The sequence below is a fragment of the Perognathus longimembris genome, chromosome 25, assembly GCF_023159225.1.
Source record: "Perognathus longimembris pacificus isolate PPM17 chromosome 25, ASM2315922v1, whole genome shotgun sequence".
Classification (NCBI taxonomy): Eukaryota; Metazoa; Chordata; class Mammalia; order Rodentia; family Heteromyidae; genus Perognathus; species Perognathus longimembris.
In genome coordinates, this window is record NC_063185.1 from 4529008 (window position 1) to 4547666 (window position 18659).

Below are 18659 nucleotides of genomic sequence, written 5' to 3' on the forward strand. Positions count from 1 at the left end.
ACTAAGGTGTTCATTTGAATTGAACTCCATTGTATCTCAATAATATGGGTGTAGGAGTTGTACGATACCTCTGTGAACACAAAATATCTTCTACCTACTTAAGATCATGGTAGTTGGGCTTCATCACAGCTACTTTTAATGATTTTAGAATACTTTCTTTCCAGATGTGGGAAAAACTTACTTTAAAAGTGGTGCTAAGGCCAGGTACTGGTGGTTCACACCTGTAATAAAAGCTATTCAGGAGTCTGAGATCTGAGGATCGTGGCTCAAAGCCAAATCCAGGCCGGAAAATCCATGAGACTCTTATATCCAAAATTATGAAAAATTCTGGAAGTAGGGCCGTGGCCTAAGTGGTAGAGCACTACTAGCCTCGAGTACAAAATCTCAGGGACAGGGGCTGGGGATATAGCCTAGCGGCAAGAGTGCCTGCCTCGGATACACGAGGCCCTAGGTTCGATTCCCCAGCACCACATATACAGAAAACGGCCAGAAGCGGCGCTGTGGCTCAAGTGGCAGAGTGCTAGCCTTGAGCGGGAAGAAGCCAGGGACAGTGCTCAGGCCCTGAGTCCAAGGCCCAGGACTGGCCAAAAAAAAAAAAAAAAAAAAAAAAAAAAAAATCTCAGGGACAGTGCCTAGGCCCTGAGTTCATGCCCTAGGATGGGCACAAAGATAATTTTGTCAAGTTCTACAGTAATGAAACTTTGCTGTTTCCTGGAGGGTTGCTGCACCATGCACTACTATCATCTTCATAAAAGCGTGTCCAAATCTACTATATTGAGTTGGCATTGTACAGAAATTGATAGCCATATTGGTCTAGAAACAAACTTTTTTTCTATTTGTATTAACAATGTTAAGTTTTAAACTATGTGGGTTTGATTACGTAAACTAATAAACTATTTTCTTTAAAAAAGAAAGAAAGTCTGATGTGGCTTTAAAATAAAGTTAAAAGTGTTACTTTTTCATTGCTCAAATTACTTGCCATAAACCATTTCTCGTGTGTGTGTCAGTAATGGGGCTTGAACTCTGTGCCTGGGCATTGTCCCTGAGCCTCTCTGCTCAAGGCTAGTGCTCTACCTACTACCACTTGAGCCACAGTGCTGCCTCTGATTTTCTGGTGGTTAATTGGAGATAAGAGTCTCAGAGCCTTTCCCTCCCCAGGCTGGATTCAAACCAGATCCTCGGATCTCAGCTTCCTGAATAACTAGCATTACAAGGGTGAGCCACCATCATCCAGCTTGACATAAACATGTTAAGGGAAGAAGGATTTATGTTGGCTCATTGTTTCAGAGGTTTTATTCTGTAGTCATTTACATAAAGTTTTTGAATATTCTTTAGATTTTGTGTGTATTAGTGCATGGGCATGCATTTGCTTTGCCTTGTCATTACTGGGGCTTGAATTTAGTACCTTTAGTACCTTAGCTCTTTCTCTCATGGGCTGGTACTCTCACTTAAAGTGTATATGTCTACTTTCAGTGTGTGTGTGTGTGTGTGTGTGTGTGTGTGTGTGTGTGTGTCCTTAGACTGGAGATCAGGGCCCGGGTGCTGTCCCTGAGCTTCTTTATGCTCAAGGCCAGCACTCTAGTTCTACCACTTAAGCCACAGCTCTACTTGAGCTTTTTTTGAGTAGTTTATTGGAGATAAGAGTCTCAAGATGTTCCTGCCTAGGTGGGCTCTGAACCGGATCCTCAGATCTCAGCCTCCTGAGTAGCTAGGATTAGACATGAGCCACCAGTGCCAGCTCATGTTCAACTTTTTGCTGGTTTACTGGATGGAAGAGTCTCATGACTTTTTCTGCTTGGGCTGGCTTCAAATTACTATCTCCTCATATCAGACTCCTAAGTAGTTGGGATTATGAGTCTTCATATGAACATGAGTTTAAGAAAAAAGTACATGAGTTTCAAAATGAACGTTACCAACAACATGGGCAAAACAGTTGAAGACCATCATTTTGCTCAAACTGAGAATTTGTACTTGATAAAGTATCAACTGAGAATAGCTAAGTCGGGACAGTTGTGAGTTTGTGAATTTGAGGTCACCCTAGGCTGGTTGTCTTAAAAGATCAGAAAGAAAAAGCCATTGTTTTGTACACCTGTGTGTGTTGTTGTTGCTTTATTGGTGAGACAACTTAGTTCCCTGCACTCATGTGCTTTTTCTTGAGAATTGAAGTGTTTCTCGGCTGTCTCCTAGACATTTTGGAATTTAAGTTCATATGATTTTCAGCTTTTAAAAATTGAGCAACTGGGCTGGGAATGTGGCTTAGTGCTAGAGTGCTTGCCTAGTGTTCATGAAGCCCTGGGTTTGATTCCTCAGTACCACATACATAGAAAAAGCCAGAAGTGGTGCTGTAGCTCAACTGGCAGAGTGCTGGCCTTGAGCAAAAAGAAGCCAGGACTGGCAAAAAAAAAAAAAAAAAAAAAATTGAGCAACTTGTTCTTCCTGTTTGGCTTTTGCTTCCCATAAAGTATTAAGTGATGAAAGCATGACTTGACACTTGTCTCAGCCTGACTTTTTTTTTTTCTCACTCCTGGGGATTGAACTCCAGGCCTGGGCTCTGTTCCTGAGCTATTTTTGCTCAAGGCTAGACCCACAGCACCACTTGCAGCTTTTGCTGTATGGTACTGAGGAACTGAACCCAGGACTTTATGCATGCTAGGCAGTCACTCTACCACTAAGCCACATTCCCAGTCCCTGACTAATTTTTTAAAATGGTGACTTGTGTCAGTTATTTCAAATTTGTGGTACATCATCTTTTTGTAACAAACTACACCCCCCCCCCAAAAAAAAAGACAACAAAAATTAAAGGCTTTTTTCCCCCCCTAGTATATCAATACTTGGGTCTTTTTCTAATATATCTATAATCCCAGTTGCTCAGTGAGGGAGAGAATCAAAGTTGAAGGCCTACTCAGGCAAAATGATAGATCCCACCTCAAATGTCTATCATCCCAGTGATACGATGTGGGAAGCTTAAAGGAGGATCTCAGTCCGGTGTGGGAAAAAATGTGAAGCCCTGCCTACCTGAAAAATAGCTATGGCAAAGTGGTGCTGTTGATGGCAGTAATGGGAGTGTGAAGCAGAGCAATGCTGTTGAATCCCTGGCCAGTAAGTGTAAGAGAGAAAAATCTCCTGCTCTAAGAAGTTGTCCCTAATGATCTAAAGGCCTCTAAAAATGTTCCCTCACCTCCTAGACCGACCTCCTGGGACCAACCCGCCAACTTATAATAACAAGGGACATTAATGTCAAAACTCGTTTGGCAGGTGGCGTCAGAGTAAATAGAGTCAATTTCTGCTAATATACAGATAAAGTAAATAATACTGGGTACTAAGTAAGTATTACATCAGTTAATCCTTTCAAAGTTCTGAAAAGTGTGTGGTATTACCCCTGAGTTGACTAGTGGTATGGTTTATGATATGTTCTTGTTGAAATTGGTGTCAAAGTTTAGTACCTGCTGTGAAGTATTAAGAATATGGAAGCTTTTATTTAACCCTACTAGGGTGTTTACAATGAGTCTTTGGTAGATGTATCTGGATGTCACCCCATGATCAAATTCTTTTGGCTTATAAGAAAGAGAGACCCAAAGATATACATGCCTGTCCCCTAGCTCTTGCCATGTGGTGCCTTAAGGTGCTGTCTCAGTCTGCCAACAAGACAACCTTTACTAGACTTTGCAGCCTTGACATCCCTCTTTCTCCACCTCGTCTGTGATACTGACACCAGAATAGACTTAATCACTTGGATTTGTGTATCTTACATTCTCTTCTGGCAGTGCTTGGGTTTGAACTCAGGGCTAGAAAGGAACTGCTTAAGCCATGCCCCAGACTTTCTGTTCTCATTATTTTGTGAATAGAGCCTTACTTTTTCCCTTGGGGTGGCCTGTACTACCGTTTTCCTATATAGCTGGGATGAAACACTTTCACCACCATGTCCAGCTCTTTTGTGAGTATTTTTGAGGGGGTGGGGGTTTGCTTGCACTGGCCTGGAACTGCCGTTGTCACAATCTCATCTTCCTGTGTAACTGTGATGACAGTGGTGCTTTACTCCACCCAGCTTAGCACTAATTTCCTTCCCAGTTGTAGCAAAGAAGAGTGCTTATTTAATTTAACATTTAACCAAATGTTACTCAGTCATACGATTTCATTTCTCATCTCCACATGTCTACTACTCAAACTCTGGTCTCTGTCTCCCAAACCATGGGTAGCCACAAATTTCCCAGATCAAATGCCTCAGTGCTGGAACCCACAAATCTGTTCCTGCTTTGCCTTTGGTTTTTCAGTCTGCATAGGTTTGAAAATGAAAGTGAAACAGCATGTACTAAGCTTGAGGCCAAGTTTGCTCAGACCTGAAGCCATTTTCATGCAGATTCCTATCAGTCCTCCCCAAGTGGACTCCGTTTTTGTCCATCTCTACTTGGGGCCCTTCATCAGGTCCATCCATAGTTCTTCCATGTCAGAATCTTTTTCAAAATAGTATCAGTGTTTCCTTTGTGAGAGAGCATGATATTCCAGTTACCTAAAGATCTCACACTAGACTTTACCTCTGAAAGATGCCTTCCTAGAATTTAACCTTTTATGTGGTTATTGAGCTTACACATTAGTTGCTCAGCACCTAGTTCTGTCATATATCCTGCTTTTCTGTATTAATGCAGCTAGAGTTATGAGCAGATCTACAAAACTTTATTTTATGTTCATACGTGTGTGTGTGTGTGTCTGTGTGTGTGTTGCTGGTGATTGTTTTCAGAGCCTCATGCGTATAGGTATTTGTACCCCAACTGTGCTTGTGTTTTGTTAACTGTGGTACTGCTGGTTATTGAACCCATGTCCTTGAACATGTTTGACAGGCTCTCTTCCCAGTCCTATTCCAGATAGCTCTTGTAAAGTTTACATGTTATTGCTGTGTACCTACCAGTGTTATATTTTCTCAACAAATTTGTGAGATTGTTTCTGCACTTACAAATGGAGTAATGAAGATTCAGATCTCATAGCCAGGCTGTGGCACAGCTGCGATGTATACCTAGTATGTTGTCTTGTTTTCTCCCCTCCCCCCCTTTTATGGGGGGGCATCAATCACTGGGCTGGCACTCAAGGCCTGGGTGCTATCCCCAAGTTTTTTTTTCCACTCAAAGCTAGCACTCTACCACTTTGAGCCACAGTGTTCCTTCTGGTTTTCTGGTGGTTAATTGGAGATGAGACTCACAGACTAATACACTTTCATTGTGTGTACCTATGTGGTTTTTGTTGTTGTTGTTATATTGAGTTAATATATTTTGGACCAAAATTGTTGAGAAACAAGTATAGAAATAAGTTGTATTAGTTCATTAATGATTACAAATTATTAATAGTAGGTTTAGAGTGAAATCATTTGCTCCTTTTAAAATTGTGGACTTTTAAAAAAATCTTTGGCATAACTAAAACCAGAGATACTAATTTTCCATGGTCTCTTATACAGGCACTGAACTTACCTTCAATTACAACCTAGAGTGTCTTGGGAATGGAAAGACTGTTTGCAAATGTGGAGCCCCAAACTGCAGTGGCTTCTTGGGAGTGAGGCCAAAGGTACTACCTTCCAGATTGAAGATGCTTCTCTGAAATAGTGACATTGTGTTGGTGTCAGTCATGCCAGTGGCAATGTACTGAGCATTCTGATGATCCACTTGGTTATTTGAAGGTAGATTTTTGGGTATTGCTGAAGTGTTTTCAACAGTCTGACTTGAAATGATGGTAATTTTCTAGCCAACAAAGCTGTACAATAGGAGCTTGTAAAATAGGTTACTTCCCATGTCTTTATTGGTCTCAAGTCATCTCATATATTCTAATAAACTACTCAGATTCTCTGGTATATCTGTGATTGTGTCTCCTTTCTCTGTGTAAAGATACCAAAGAATCTAGAGTTGACTTTATGCTTCTAGTGTCACACCACAGTGTGAGTCCATGGATGGAAGTAGAAGGCTGGATGGGAGATCCTTCTAGTGGCTCAGTGTTAGAGCCTAGCATGTACATGGCCATAGGTTTGATCCCCAATGCTGCCAACTTTGTAACATTGTAACCAAGTGTGAACTTGATTGTGATTTCCTGATCTGCACTTTAACTGCTTTTATAATTCTGTAACTGTTAAGGAGCAACTGTTATAAGTCTTTATCCTGCTTTTTTGTTATTTAAAAGCTTATTTTACTGTTATATAGTCTTTTTAGTGAGTAATTTTTTTAATGCAGTGGTCTGATGATAATTGATGAACATCTGTATACCTAAAGGTTTTCCTATCAAAAATAACAATGAACTGAAAATTGAAACTCAGTTTTAATGCAAAATAGACTGCACAGTGATTCCATTTGAGTATTTCCTGTTATGTATGTTTGTTAACTAGCTCAACATTAAAAGTGAAAAAAGCAAATTGGAGAGTAAAATTATTTTAAGCAAAAATATATGAAAATGAAGAGTGCCCACTAATCTATTTTATTAGATGAGGAAAATCATCCCTCTATTATACTGGGTTTTGTTTAGTTGGTTCTTTAAATGATCTTAATGATGCCAGCTGTTTTTGTGTTTTTGTTTTTTATCCCCCCTCCCCCTCTTTTTTTCCTCTTCCTTTCCTGGGGCTTGAACTCAGAGTCTGGGCTCTATCTCTGAGCCTCTCTATGCTCAAGGCTAGCACTCTACCACTTAAGCCACAGCACCACTTCTGGATTTTCCTGTTTTTGTGGTACTGAGGAATCAAACTCAGGGCTTCATGCATGCTAGACAAGCACTCTACCGCAATGTCACATTCCCAGCCCCTCATTTTGTTTTCTATAAGTTAAAATAATAGGTGGCTCACATGTATAATCCTAGCTCCTTTTGGGAAGCAGAGATATCTAGGATCATGGTTTGAGGTTAGCCTGAGCAAAAAGTTTGTAAGACCCCTCAACCAAAAAAATCTGGGTTTGATAGTCACCTGTCATCCCAGCCTCATGGGAAACGTAAATCGAATCTCAGTTCAGGTCAGCCAGAGCATAGATGAGAACTTACTCAAAAAATGAACTAAAGCTAGGAGGGTATAGCCAAGTGGTAGAGCACCTACCTAACAACCCTGAGTTTGAACTGTTAAATTTAAAGGGGGAGGGGGGAGGTGTCTTATAGTTAATGTTGTCAAGTTTCTGCATCCCACCAGGGTCCTTCTAGAGTTCTAAAGCATAGCTTGAGAAATGGTACATATCTATGGATAATTAGATATTGGCTTATCAACAAACAATAGGAGGAAACTTTTTTGGTGGTTTTTTGTGTGGGGGGGGCGGCGATATTTTAATTTCCAAACAGTAAGAGAGGTACTGGGGAATGGTGGGAATGAGTCTAATATGGGAGGAACTTAATTAAACTTTTTTGGTGGTCCTGGGAAAGTCTAGGCTTAGGCTAAGATGCATATTTGGTACGAGCATGGTACTTGGTGACCTCTGAGTTATATCCTCAGCAAAGTAGTCATTAATGCTACCAGATATGATGTACCAGGTGCCTTTTCCTACATTTTCTCTTCATCTCTGTAACAGTCTGTGAGGACTGTCTTTTTCCAGAGGAGAAAGTGAGACTCAGAAAAGATAGTTAACATGGTCAAGATACAACAACAAAGGTGTTGACAGAATGTTGACTGCTCCATATCTGACCTCTAGAATCAACCCATTGCCACTGAAGAAAAGTCTAAGAGATTCAAGAAGAAACAGCAGGGGAAGCGCCGGAGCCAGGGCGAAGTCACTAAGGAGCGAGAAGACGAGTGTTTCAGCTGTGGGGATGCTGGGCAGCTCGTCTCCTGCAAGAAGCCAGGCTGCCCGAAAGTTTACCATGCAGACTGCCTCAATCTCACCAAGCGGCCAGCAGGTTGGTGCCAGTCCATGTAGCATGCTCCTGTTCTCTGTCCGAATCCTCAGGTCCTGCTGATGCTTGCTTCAGTCCACAAAAGGCCATTTGGTCTGCAAATGCAGGTGTAGGGATGTGACTTGTCATCCTGGAAATAAACGACAGCAGTGCCTTAGAAACTAGGGAACAGAAACTTAAAGCACTACTCTTTCCATTATGTCATATTCCCAGCCATCCATAAAGGTTGATTTCCATAACATACATAAAAAAAAACTTGAGTCAAGACTGATGGTGTAGCTGGGTACCAGTGTCTCATATCTGTATCCCTAGCTACTCAGGAGGCTGAGATCTGAGGATCCCGTGGAGCAGGAAAGTCTATGAACCTGTTTATCTCGAATTAATCACAGAAAAAGTCAGAAGTTCGAGCTATGGCCCAAGTGGTAGAGCACTTGGCCTTGAGCAAAGGGTCTCAGGGACTGTGCATAGTTTAAGTCCTAGGGCAGAGTGAGGGCCAGGGGAGGCAGAGGGAGAGGGGAGAAGGTTGATGATGGGCCTTGTCTCAGAGAGATGAAGTGGCTGGACTATAGCCAGGAGTTTTAATCTAAGGCCAGTGGGTCATGACTTTATGGAAATGGAACCTAGAGGGAGAGTAAAGCTGTTGAGTGTTGTGGTCAGTGAGAGATAACTGCCCTGCTCACCCTCCTGAGCTCTTCCTAATAGGGCCAGCTGGGAGCCATTCTAGACCTCGCTGTGACCTGCTTCCAAGAAAGTGTGCTTAAAGGGGGCAGGAGATGTGAGAGATGGTACATTTCTCAGTTTTCTTCAGTGTGTATTTGCCAGCATAATAAAAGAGAAACTGAGGTAGTATGCTGGACCCCCTATAACATTTACACGTCAGTGCCGAGGAGTGGAGGTCGGATGTTTCGGGATCAGGCCTGTTACCTGCATAGGTATGATAGAATTGGTCTTGCCGGGGTGCCACGTTGAGGTGTGCCCATGGTCTGGGGGTAGAAATTCTGTTTGTGTCCACAGTGGAGGCTCAGGTTTGGGGGTGGAAGTTGATATGAACATAGATTCGCTTTGGATCTTTTCCACTGATTCCCTCTGGACAGCATAGATGGAGGAGTGCTGGTCTTAAGACCTGAGCAGATGGAACATGTTTCCGCTTTTGCCACCATCTGTCTGTGTCCTGTTATTGATCATAACAAAATGAGCAAGGATGTAAATAGCTGGGCTGTTCCTATTAGAGTTGATTATTTAAAAGCTGTTTGGAGGGGCTCGGAATATGGCCTAGTGGCAAGAGCGCTTGCCTCCTACACATGAAGCTCTCGATTCCCCAGCACCACATATATGGAAAACGGCCAGGAGGGGCGCTGTGGCTCAGGTGGCAGAGTGCTAGCCTTGAGCAGGAAGAAGCCAGGAACAGTGCTCAAGCCCTGAGTCCAAGGCCCAGGACTGGCCAATCAATCAATCAATCAATCAATAAATCTGTTTGGAACTGGGCATCATGGAACAAGCCACTAATCCTAGCTCCTGGGAAGCTGGGGCAGGAGGATTACTTAGGAGGAGGCTACCCTGGGCCTTGTTTTGCATGTTGTTTTCATGGGTAAGAGGGAGCTGACATTCTGGGGAAGCAGTGTAAAATCTGAAGGTGACGGTTTGAAGGAGGCAAACTTGGCAGCCTTGGGGACTTGACCCAGAGCCATGGCCCAGGTCGTGTGCTTGTTTGCCCTGATTTTTGTTTGCTCTGTGTTTCCAGGGAAGTGGGAATGTCCTTGGCACCAGTGTGATGTGTGCGGGAAGGAAGCCGCCTCCTTCTGTGAGATGTGCCCCAGCTCCTTCTGCAAGCAGCATCGGGAAGGGATGCTCTTCATCTCCAAGCTGGATGGGCGTCTCTCCTGCACCGAGCATGACCCCTGTGGGCCCAATCCTCTGGAGCCAGGGGAAATCCGTGAGTATGTGCCGCCTTCAGTGCCGCTGTCTCCAAGCAGTCATTTGGCAGAGCCATCATCAGAAATGGCCGCTCAGGGGTCCAAGATGTCAGACAAGTCATCTGCTGGCACCAACCAGATGCTGCCGCCCTCCAAAAAATCCTCAGCAGGGACTTGTCAGAGGCCGGTTCTCCCGGAAAGACCTCTGGAGAGAACTGGCTCAGGCTCCCAGCTCTTAGATAGGGTTCGAGAACTTGCTGGGACAGGGACCAAATCCCAACCCTTGTTATCCAACCAGAGGCCACCTGACCGGCCACCAGCAATGGAAAGACCGAGACCTCAGCTCACCGATAAGCCCCTTTCAGTGACTAGCCCGAGCCCCTCCCCCACAGCCAGGCCCCAGCCCCTGGAAAGACCGCTGAGGAAGACCGACCCAAAGCTGGAGAAATCTATAGGTGCTGCTAGCCCAAGGCTTCCGTCCCTGGAGAAAACCCCAGCCCCAGCAGGCCTGAGACTCCCCCAGCCAGACAGGCTGCTGGCCACCAACAGTCCCAAACCCCAGAACCCTGACAAATCCCATGCCTCCTTGTCCCAGAGACTTCCGCCTCCCGAGAAAGTTCTGTCTGCAGTAGTCCAGAGCCTGGTAGCCAAGGAAAAGGCTCTGAGGCCTGTGGACCAGAACACGCAGTCCAAAAACAGAGCTGCTCTGGTGATGGATCTCATAGACCTCACTCCGCGCCAGAAGGAGCGGGCCACCCCTCCTCAGGAGCTCACCCCTCACGCCGATGACAAGATGCCAGTGCTGGAATCCAATTCGTGGCCTGCCAGCAAGGGCCTGGGGCATCTGCCCCGCACCGGGGAGAAAAGCAGCGTGGCAGGCCCTCTTCTGCAAACACCCGGGAAACCGGCTGCACTGTCAGAGCACCCCTGGCAAGCTGTCAAGTCCTTCACCCAGGCCAGACTTCTGTCTCAGGCTCCTGCCAAGGCCTTTTTGTATGAGCCAGCAACGCAGGCCTCAGCCAGAGTTCCCACCAGCAGCGAGCATGCCCCAGGGCCTCTCAGCCAGGCTTCAGGCCTGGTGAAGCAGGTGAAGCAGATGACCAGAGGCCAACAGCTCCCCGGACTTCCTGCCAGAAACGGGCAGTCCTTCAGGTCCCTTGGGAAGGCCCCAACATCTCTCCCCGCCGAAGAGAAGAAAGTGGCCAGCACAGAACAGAGTCCCTGGGGCCTGGGCAAAGCTTCAACTGGGGCAGGCCTCTGGCCCATCGTGGCTGGACAGACACTGGCACAGTCTTGCTGGTCTTCTGGGGGTACACAGACATTGGCACAGACTTGCTGGTCCCTTGGAAGAGGGCAAGACCCCAAATCAGAGAAAAACCCACTTCCTGCTCTCAACCAGCCCCCTTGTGGTCACAAGCGCGCAGATTCCGAGCAGAAGTGATGCCCGTAAGTGCCAGCTGACCATGCGAGCTGCCCCGTACCGTTTGGGAAAGGGAATCTTCGTTTCTTTCTTTTTCCCTCTTGAAAAGCAGACCTACCCCACCACCACTGTTAGTCCTTTCTTACCACTCAGCCCTCAGAACTCTGGTGACAGGAGCCAGTGTGGGCTTGTGCGCGTTTGAACCATGTGTGGAAATCAGCAGGCCCCGGCCAGAGACACAGACTTGTCTCTATGCCCCAGCTTTACTATGGTCAACTTAAAATAAAAAGTCCACTGTGGAGTCGAGCATGGAATTCAATTCCGCTGGTCAGGTTTGCAAGTTTAGAGGCTCTCAAAGCCATTTCCCAGCCCGCCATAGCCCATTGAGGGCTCCCAGTGAACCCTTGGGTGCAGCTGACGTTTGCTCATTGAGATTGGGACCAGTTTCTTGAGCATTCACGTGTCCTGGGCTGGTCACTGATGAGAAATACGCAGCTACTTCGGGCCTGGTCCCCCCTGAGCCTCACTTGCCCGCCTTGGTTCCCAGGTGTTGCCAAGAACCTGTGAGTAAGAAACGATGGACAGTAGTGAGGGGCACGTTTTTTCTTGCAGAGGGAGGAGCAGGGGTCGGACCAGAACTGTCAAGCTGATATCACCTAGTTGGGGTGTGCATAGGTGTATACCCATACTGTTACCCGAACCGGAAGTGCGCTGTGTATCAAGGCCACCATTGGCTGGGTCACCACTGTCCCTATGTGCTCGTGCAGTCTGAAAATGGGTCCTACTCGGACCCGGGCTCTGAGAAGGTGGTTTCCAGCAGTGGATAGGGTCACGGGCAAGCTTCCCTTCTCCACTGATTCTTCTCCTTTTCCATGAATCCACCCCACCCCAACTCCTCAAACACTCAGGTGCTTTCAGATTTCATCCTCGGGCAGTGGACACAGGGAGTGTCTGGCAAGCTAGACACATCAGCTTCAGGAAAAGTGCCAGATCTAGATGGAAAATCCTCCTCACCTTGTCTTATGCCTTCCTAACTGAGAGGAGGAGGGAGTCAGCCCTCTCCACCCCCTGAGCACTGCTGAGCTCGTGTGAGAGCTCCTGCCTGCTAAATTAGCCTAAGCAAGGCAAGCCAGAACCCTTCCTTGAGACTGGAGATGTGTGGCAGTTGGAGCAATGTCCAGTCTTAGAGACAATTCCTCAAACTGCTGATTATCTGTTACTGCTGCCCTGAGCTGGGGCCCAAGGGCTGGGAAATCTGTTGGTGCTAGCCTGCCCTATCATTTCCCCAGCTCACTGACTGCCAACAGAAAAGGCTGTTTGGCTAGTTCTCTTCTGCACCCCATCCATTGTCCCTGGACCGAACGTGTTTACCTCTCTCTTGCCAACCAGCCAGCAGCTTTACTCAACAGGCCACCTCCTGGCCCAGACATCTGACTTTTCTGTCTCGATTATGGCTTCTGCATCCTCAACAGGATTCTGTATCTTTCCCCAGTTTCCTCCTCCTCCATGCCTACTGAGGTTACCCATTGCTTCAGAGGAGAAGAAACAGTAGTTGTTCCAGAAGCATTTGCGCTTTATATAAAAGTTGAAGATAGAACCTTCTTTTATTTCCCAAAGTCTGTCTCTGGGGTGAGACACGAGCTCAGGCAGAGGGACATGGCTGGGCAGGGCTGTCCCAGGTTTAGGCCAATCCCTGCACTCCACTGAGACCTCAGGGTCTCCTCTGTGAGTTCCCCCTGCCTGGTTCTCCCCTTTTATCTTCTCTCCTTCCACATTGGCAGAGAGGAAAAGCTCTTTGTTCAAAAGGAAGAGCAAGCGTAAAGCATCTTATTTTGTTTTTAAAGATTTTAAACCACAAAAAAGATATTTTTAAAGAAATTCATCCAGAACATTAAAGTTCATTATATAAGTATTTATCATGTGTGAGAATAATAAGTATATAACTGCAGCTAGTAGCCCCTTTCCTAATCGCTTAGGTCGTGTGAGTAGGTTTGCCTGGTGCCAGTCCTGTGCCCTTTGCTCTCTGTCATCTGTAGTTGTGATCGGGAAATGATACCTGCACTGCACCGTCAGAATCCTTCACTGTTGTGTGTTTGATTACCGTAGCTCTTTGTTTCATGAAATAAACTGTGAATTTTTTTTTTGGTGGGGGGAGGGTGCAGGCTATATAAAATTTTTAATGGAGAAGTTCGATCCTGAACTAGCTTCTCTACAGTAGGTTTTGGTTAGGTGATTGGCTTTGACAGCTGTCTAGAAATTTCTCACAGACAAGAGGGAGTGAGGGACGGGGGCTGATATATGGACCACTTCGTGGTTTCATTTTGGTTCTTTCCATTCTCCACCATTCATGGAGGCATCATTCCAGACCTGCCTGAGAACCCAACTTCTGAGCTGTACTTCATTTTAGGGGGCAGTTCTCCTAAACAGCAAAGCTTCTGTTCAGGGACACCAGAAGACTCCTGGATTATTGAATAGGAAGTAAGAGATTTGAGCCACGGGACACATTGATTGTCACTGAAATCATGGTAGAAGTTACAGTGCAATTGGAAGCAGAGCACAAGTGCTGGGAAACGACGGGCGTGTGAAGGTGGGGAGAGGGTCATCCTGTAGCCCTTCTTGAACTTCTGAAAGGCCCTTTCTTCAAGAGCTGTGAATTGGCAGTTCGAAAAGAAAATCATTCACAAACTTCTAGTCCTGTATGGCTGCTTGGGAATTGGGCGATGTAAAGCCAGCTCCCCGGAGGCTACTTGTAGTGGCAAGCCAAAGCTGAACTGCCTCACAGGTATCTGCGAGACCACACCTCTCCATCTCTGCCAGGCCAGAGAAACATTACACAACTGCTGGGATCTGCAAGACTCTCCCACCCTCCTGCTGGAGCCAGCCCATGCTAGCAGCAAGTGGCCATCATCGCTACCGCAGCATCTGTGCTTTCAGACACCTGCTCAGCTCTAAAACAACTCAGTGTGGGATGACTGAAATCACTGTGCCGATCCTCTGAACCAAACGCACATCTTTGGCATTGATGGGATTCTTTGCACCTCCTCCCCGCCACCGTACTATGGCCAGGGAAGGAAGCAATCCTTCCAGGCCAGGCCCTGTCTGCTCACTGGAGCTGGACTCCCATCTGAACTCTGCTGTTGCCTTGTGGAACCAAAGAGCTGAAGGAGGCCTGGTCCCGGCGCTTCCCCACAGAGAGCAACCAGGAAAGCAAGCAGCAGAGCCGATGCACACCTGAGCTCCACAAAGTGACCTTTTCCTAGGATATTGTCACCCTCTCGGGGGCCCCCCTCCCCAAGTCCCCAGCAGGCAGAGCTGCCCCTCACCTGTGCCCTGCCAGGTTCTGTTAGACATTCCGGGTGGTCAGCACTGGCCAACAGCTCCCAGCCCCCACTTCCTAGGCCCGGGCAGCACGATCAGAGGCTGCTGTAGTGGAAACTGCAACCCGAATAGATAATTGCTTTGTACACAAACAGTAATGATGGTGCTAATTCCATGGTATAAATAAGCACTGCCAAGTGTTGAGGGACTGGTGACTTGAGAACCCTGGCTTTGTGTTTGGTTGGAAAAGGTTTTATTTTATTGGTTCATGTAGAAGGGTTTCTTGTGAAGAGGGGCAGGAAGAAGCAGAAGCCCAGTTCTGGAACACCCCGCACAGTTGAGTGGATGAGGTGCAGGGGAAGGGGCCCCTGACTTTTGTCAGGGATCGCCTTGTCCACCGCCCCCACCACCTTCCACAGGCAGAGTCGAGTGGAGGCCAGCTACCCCCACGGGAGCACCTGGCCGTTTGTGCAGATCAAGGTTTTACTTCTCCAGGAAGTGGAGTTGGTTTTAATTAGAAATCCACTTCAGAAAGGTTTCCTTACCAACGGAGTAAAAGCCTTCTGCGCTGCCTTCCTGGACTTTGAGGCCAGGGCTGTGCGGCTCCAGGCTAGCCCCCGGCGCTGGCTGGGCACAGCCTGTGGAGCGGCCGTCTCAGGAGCAGAGCAGCAGGTAGGGGCACTAGGGCTTCAGGGCGAGCAGAGCAGCTGGCATCTTGGCTGAGGTGCTGCTTTGTGTGTGTGTGAGCGTGCGCGTGCATGTGGAAGGCGGTGAGTGCAGCAAGCAGGAGCTCATGGAAGAGCAGCATTCTAGGTCTTGGCAAAGCAAGCAAGTTGGTAAGAGATCTATATATTTTTAAGAAAGGGGGGCAGGGGGAAGGCCCAACCAAGATCCATCACTATTTTCCACCCCTGTCCTCGCAGATTGTCAGCTGGATATGGAACTCCTAGTGGAAAAGAGGGGAGCCTTGTGCTAGGAGTCCCCATAAACATGTACTGTAATTCTTTGTATATAGAAAAAATACTGTAAAGTAAAGTTTAACTTTACTCTTCTGGCCCTTGCCCTGTGTTTTGTGGGTGCGGGTGGTGGGCCCAGCGGGCTGGAGGACTGCTTTGGCTGGAGCAGGAACACTCTTGGCAGTTGCCCTGGCACAGGCGTCTCACTGGGCGACAAGGTCCTCAACCCACGAGGGGTGGGTCTCCAGCCCCTCTGCAGAAACCCTCGTTTGGTTGGGAATGAAGGCCTTGTGAGGAATTTGGTTCTTGAAGAAGTGAAACCAAAGCACTATAATAACAAGGTACATAGTCCAGGCCAGCCTTGAACTTCCGTGGAACCCATGCCACTCTTCAATTCATAATGTGCTGCCTGCCTTGCTTTTCAAGTGCTGGGATGGCTAGGCAGGCGGGCGCCACAGTGCTGTGTGAGTTTGGCCATGCTGTCTTCTATTAACCCTGCCAAGCTTTCGCCTGGGTCCGCCACACACTCATTTGGCCACACTGCACTGGAAAGGGCTATAATGCATTTCCTTCTGAGGCCTGGAAGCCTCAGCCTCGTGTACAGTTACTGTCCAAGCCCTCAGAGGTGTCTGGCCCTTGAGGAAGGCCCAACGTGGGGGCGGGGTGTGTGTGTGTCCATCTATCTTGAGCATTTGACTCCATTTTTGCTCTCGTCCTTAACACGTCAAGAAAGCATTTTCATACTGGACTTTTCACCTAGGATATCCATAATTCTGAGCAAGGCTTTAGAACGAGAAGCTCAAGCTGAGGGCTAGGTCCGTTTTCTAACTTGGAAGCTGCTGGGCTTGATTTTGTTTTTTTTAAATCAGCTTTGAGCCCCTCCAGCCTGAAATAGAATCTGCAGTGCACCTGCTTGTGGACCCATCAGACCACTGCGTTTCCCAGGGCCTCTGGGATGCTCAGGGTTTGCCCTGAGTGCCAGATCTGTACCTGGACTGACATGACAGACCACCATGTCTTGATGCCAAGTGGCTGGCCTTACCATCTCCATAGGAGTCTGCCCCCTACCTCTAAGCACCTGGAAGGAATGAGGCTGGCACAGCCCCCGCCGAGGGCTCTCACCCTATCTTCACACAGACTTAAAAGTAGCTGGAAATGCTGGTAGAGCATACGTAAGGAAAGACCTGAGTTTAATCCCAAACCGGGTTCAAAAGGGAGATGAGGAAGGAAGGTGTAACCTCTCAGTAACAGCCCTGTGTGTGGACAAGGGACTTGATTTCCAAAGAAAAGGGTCTGTCTTAATACAGCAAGTGAGGCCAGCCAGATGTCATTCGCCACCCAGGCCGCCCAGCAGGGAACGGGGCTGAGGGTGAGTCACAGTGCACTGATTTTATTTACAGATCAGAAGCCACTTAAATAGTCAGTAGACACAGGTGCTGTCCAGGGCTGAAGCCCGGAATCCAAATCTGCCCACGGCCATCCATCCCGCGGGCCAGCACAGGCAGTGCCACCTCTGCTCCTGGGGAGACCTGGGGTAGCTCAGATCCTGAACTGCCCAAGCCTGGACAGGGGCTGTGCGTCCAGCCCCTGGGGGAATTCCCTCCATTCCCCCAGGCCAGGTGCTCGGCGACTCAGTGATGGCAACAGCTGTAGAAGTAGGGGTTTGCCTTCTGGGCCAGATCCACACCCTTGTCCTCTGTCAAAGAGAGGGGACAGTTGAGTGCCATTGTGGTGGGATCAGGGCAGTCCTGAGGGGGGCTGGAGGCCTCGGCAGGAAAGCGCGCACCTGTCATCACCTGGAAGTCAGCCACGCTGACGTAATCCTCTGCCACTTTCTGGAAGAGCTCGTCTGGCAGGAAGAGGCTCAGTGAGGGCCTGATGCCAGCAGGCCTGGGAACTCCCAGTAACCCAGCCCTGCCGGGCCCCAGGACGCACTCACCCACACTCTGGCCTGTCTTGCTGGATGTCTCAAAGAGCTGGGCTTTGATATCTGCGGAGAGAGGTGACTAAGGCTTCCCGCCGGAGAACCAGGTCGGCACACATGCCAGTAGTTCAGGGGAAGCCATCGGGGGACACCGCCACCCCAAGCCAGGGTAGGCAGGTTCTGGTAGCCACCCCCACCCCCATGAGCCCCCACTCCCCGCCCCAGGGGCTGAGGCACAGCTACTTTCGGCATAGTCCTGGACATCGTGGAAGTCCACCCGCCGGCGCCGCCGGTCCTCCTCTAGCAGGTCACTCTTGGTGCCGCACAGGTAGATCTGACAACCCTGGGGCAGAAGACGTGCTGGAGGGTCATCCCCGCAGGCCCGGGCCGTCCTCCCCGACGCCTGGCCATTACCTCCTCTAGGCTGCGCAGCTCCTTCACCCAGAACTTGGCTCTCTCGAAGCTGCTGCTATCCGTGAGGTCTTGGGCCGGGCATGCAGGAGACAGGAGCGGAGATGAGAGCCGGCGTGGGCTGGGCCAGCCTGTCACCCTGTCCCCGCTGGGAGCCCGGGCCGAGAGACGCTCGGCCCCCCGCCCCCTCCCCCTTACCGTAGCACACGATGGCCGCCTTGGCTCCCCGGTAGTAGATTCTGCTCATGGCCTCGTAGCGCTCAGAGCCGGCCGTGTCCTGCGGAGCAGAGGACGGCTCGGGCTTTAGATAGCACACTTAAGTCCTCCAACTCCAGGGAAGCCCACCCCCCACCCCACACACCCGCATTTCCTAGATGAGGAAATCGGAGCGTGGCGAAGACAGGGGCGGCAGCCTTGGGCACTCACCCAGATGCCCAGCGTCACCGTGCGGTCCCCGACGGACATCACTTTGGCCACGAAGGCGGCGCCGATGGTCTGCAAGGGGAGCGGGGGTGAGGGCGGCGGCGGCGGCGGGCGCCGTCCCCCCGCGGCGGGCACTCACGTTCTGGTACGGCCCCACCAGGAAGCGGTCGTGCACGTAGCGCTCCACCAGGCTGGTCTTGCCCACGTACTCCTTGCCCAGCATCACCACCTTGACGTCCACGCGCTGCCCGCTCATGCTCCCGGGGCCGCCGCCCGCACGCCGGGGTCCCGCGGCCCAGGCGGCGCCGCAGCCGCAGCCCCGACCCGGACCCAAACGCCCCGCACCTCGGCGGCGCCCGCGTCGGCTCGGGTTCCGTGGCCTGGGGCGCCCAGAGCCGCGGGGCCGACGACGCCGTGCAGCCGCCCGCGCGACTCTCACCCACTCGCCGGCCCGGCCG

The 18659-nt window shown here is 49.0% G+C and overlaps 2 protein-coding genes across 5 annotated transcripts in view; one reads left to right on the top strand and one right to left on the bottom strand.

Annotated features, from left to right (window-relative positions):
• The window catches only part of Nsd1 (nuclear receptor binding SET domain protein 1), a 96822-nt gene extending 85347 nt beyond the window's left edge, over window positions 1-11475 (top strand). For all 4 annotated transcript variants that reach the window (XM_048334101.1, XM_048334102.1, XM_048334103.1 and 1 more), the window contains 3 exons: window positions 5444-5550; window positions 7635-7839; window positions 9578-11475. In XM_048334101.1, coding sequence (XP_048190058.1) covers window positions 5444-5550; window positions 7635-7839; window positions 9578-11190 — 1925 coding nt within the window. In that variant the 3' untranslated portion in view covers window positions 11191-11475. The remainder of the gene's footprint in view (window positions 1-5443; window positions 5551-7634; window positions 7840-9577) is intronic.
• A 5342-nt stretch (window positions 11476-16817) lies between these two features.
• Rab24 (RAB24, member RAS oncogene family) lies at window positions 16818-18514 on the bottom strand. The gene is made up of 8 exons (XM_048334110.1): window positions 18341-18514; window positions 18205-18273; window positions 17977-18055; window positions 17782-17849; window positions 17611-17710; window positions 17383-17433; window positions 17230-17292; window positions 16818-17139 (listed from the first exon to the last, which is right to left on the bottom strand). The coding sequence occupies exons 1-8, from the start codon at window positions 18455-18457 to the stop codon at window positions 17075-17077; spliced, it is 612 nt and encodes a 203-aa protein (XP_048190067.1). The 5' UTR covers window positions 18458-18514; the 3' UTR covers window positions 16818-17074.
• Between the last annotated feature and the right edge of the window lie 145 nt (window positions 18515-18659).